At 50.5% G+C, this 3,144-nt stretch overlaps 1 protein-coding gene across 1 annotated transcript in view; it reads left to right on the top strand.

Moving 5' to 3' along the window:
• NBEA (neurobeachin) overlaps nucleotides 1–3,144 on the top strand; it is a gene marked incomplete at its 5' end in the record, with an annotated part of 985,874 nt that overhangs the window by 373,504 nt on the left and 609,226 nt on the right. Inside the window, one exon of the mRNA XM_042782600.1 lies at nucleotides 719–936. Coding sequence (XP_042638534.1) covers nucleotides 719–936 — 218 coding nt within the window. The remainder of the gene's footprint in view (nucleotides 1–718; nucleotides 937–3,144) is intronic.

Below are 3,144 nucleotides of genomic sequence, written 5' to 3'. Positions count from 1 at the left end.
CAGAAGACGTTTTCCGAGGGGCTGCGGCTGCCGACCGTGGAGCTGTAAGGCTATGCCCTCCCTCATGGAGAAGAGTTTAAGAGAAGTTAGCAATGTTTTCACCCCACGTGGGTTTGTGTGTGCTGTTTCCTGGGGGTTTCCCTCACCAGATCAATGAAGAGAAACTCCACGCGGCCGCATGAGAAGTCCATCTTGAAGAGCAAAGTGGGCGTTTTTTGCCTCTTTGTAGATCCGTAAGAACCTGTTAACGAGGTGTGCTTTTTGTGGGACAGGCTTTTCTGTGGTCGCTGTTCCTGCTTGCTGCCAGTCTGCCAGTTTGCCTTTTGTGGCCGTTGTACTACAGGGCTAACGGGCAGGGGACGGGAAACGGGCATCGGGCGCCGAGTGGGTTCACCGAGAGCGGGGGCGGGGCAGCGCGGTGTCAGCTGGGGGCGGGGTCGTCTGGGCCCTGCTGCCGCTCACTGGGCGGTCTCGGGCGGCAGACTGCAGCATCTGCGGAGTTTGCTTCTTTCTGAGGCGCACACAGCGCGGTGAGGACAGTCTCCCCAGCTCGGACCACCTTTTCCGGGCGGGTAACGGAAGCCGCTGAGCCAGCCACGTCGGGCCCGCGACACCATGTCACTGGCCTCACTCGAGCGCTGCGCTCTGCTCGCCGCCTTCAGACTCATTCCAGGTGTTTCTCCTGAGTTTTACGGACATTTGCCTTCTCTCTCGTTAGGCTGTCCAGGGCCGGTCAGTCACCCAGCAGGACAGGGACCTCCGAGTGGATCTGGGATTCCGGGGCATGCCCATGACCGAGGAACAGCGGCGACAGTTCAGCCCAGGCCCTCGCACCACCATGTTTCGGATTCCGGAGTTCAAGTGGTCTCCGATGCACCAGCGCCTTCTCACCGACCTGCTGTTTGCGTTGGAGACAGACGTGCACGTTTGGAGGAGGTAGAGAGGTTTCCTTCCTGTGAAAGAGGCTGCTCTCAGGAAAACGGGCATTCTTAACAACTGCGTAAACTGATCCATCCATAAGGGGATATGTCACCGAATAACGCCCACAAAATAATTAAACTTTACCCTCCTGAGCCCTGCTCCAAGGGCTGAGGGCTGAGGAGTCTAGCTTCAGCAACAGCGTCCCAGGAGGTCTGGAAAGGCAAGGGCACCAAGGCTCAGACAGGGTCACAGACCGAGAACAGCAAGACTAGACTCGCCCACAGACTAACAGTCACACAACCAAACCCTCACACACACAGTCTTGCACACACGTACTCTCACACACACATACCTTTCCCCCAACACCACACATACACCCTCATGAAACACACGTACACACCCTCACAAACACCCTCAGATACACACAGCCTCAGGCAACACATATCTCCCCCGATACCCTCATGTACACACATATGCACACACACCCTCTCATACACACCCTCATGCAACACATCGTCACACATACACACTTATGCACGCACATGCACATACCCTTGCACCCACAGCCTTGTGCACACACATGTGCACCCACACACACCCCTGCACATACACATGCATGCCCACACACCCTCATGTGCAGACACACCCTTGCACACTCCCCAACACACCCATGTACACACATTCTTATGCGCACAAACCTTTTCATGTGTGCACCCCCATGCACACACACACCCTTCACACCCACACACCATCACCCATAGCCTTGTACACATATATCCTCAACCCCCCATGCACACACACCCTTCACACCCACACACTCACCCATAGCCTTGTACACACATACCGTCACCCCCCATGCACACACACCCTTGCATATAGCCATGCACACACACACTCACACGTACCATTCCACACTTTGACACGCACACACATCCCCTTCATCGCCATGCTCACTTGCTCAACCACATACACAGTGGTATTTAGCTAACATGAGTGGTTTTTGTGTAGGTTGTTGGTAAAATAGTGGGAAGACCTTTAACTTTATAATTTTTTATTTTATGATACAAATATGAGCTGCCTGAAAAGAAATACGCATTTAGATTTTTGATAGAAACATAATTATTTTCCTAAGGATTATAGTACCTGGTGGTCAAACCAATAATGACTTAAGGCAAAACTGAAATCTGCCGTTGCATTTTCTATGTGCATAAGAGGTTTCTCGAAAGAAACTTTAGCTTCCATGTTTTTATCTCTTCCGATGAAAATTAATATGATGTAATTAATACCCCATTTATTCATGTGGTACTAAAATTCACTGTCACATCACCTTAAATGTACAACTTATATGGTTAGTAGGTATCATTTCAATATATTCACTTCAAGAATACAGAAAAACACGCTGCCATCCAGTCATTTCTGACCCACAGCTCCCCTAGAGGACAGAATGGAACTGCCCCACAGGTTTCCAAGGCTGTCAGTCTTTACAGAAACTGACTGCCTTGTCTTTCTCCCACAGAACAACTGGTTGGTTCAAACTGCTGACCTTTTCGTTAGCAGCTGGATGCTTTAACAATGGTGCCATCAGAGTGCCTTTAAAGAGTCCAGAAGTACACATAAATTAAAATATTACCTTTCCTCATTCTCAACATAGTTTTCTGTAGTAAATATACAACAAATTAATCAAGTATGAGAGTTTCATTTACACGTTAAGAAGTGTGTGGTGATATCTAACAGAACACTGCCATCAGCAACTTAAACAACTGAAGGTGTGACATTCTTGGGCCTTCCGCTTTCCCAGGCTTTCCTCTTAGCATTCAGGATGGCCACACCAGCTGCGCTCTTTGGTTCACCCAGGGAGCCTCCCCATGTCTCAAGGCAGGGGCTGCACTTCTGTCCCCTCTCCCTCCTGTTCCTCCTTTCTGGTTTCTTTTTATCCCCCCTTAAAGAGGCCTCTGAAGAAATGGCTCCCTTTGCCTCATGGGTCAGCAGGATCCCATGTTGTTGTCGTTGTTAGGTGTTGTCGAGTCATCTCTGACTCATAGCGACCCCATGCACAGCAGAATGAAACACTGCCCGATCCCCCACCAGCTCCTTGATCCTTGCTACACTTGAGCCCTTCATCGCAGCCACCATGTCAATCCATCTCGTTGAAGGCCTCCCCCTCTTTTGTCGACCCTCCACCCTACCAAGCATGACATCCTTCTCCAGGGAATGGTCCCTTCT

The sequence above is a fragment of the Orycteropus afer genome, unplaced genomic scaffold (assembly GCF_000298275.1).
Source record: "Orycteropus afer afer isolate SDZICR_OR568_19922 unplaced genomic scaffold, OryAfe1.0 scaffold00384, whole genome shotgun sequence".
NCBI lineage: Eukaryota > Metazoa > Chordata > Mammalia > Tubulidentata > Orycteropodidae > Orycteropus > Orycteropus afer.
Note: the sequence above shows the minus strand (reverse complement) of the source record. Positions and strands in the feature narration are given on the sequence as shown.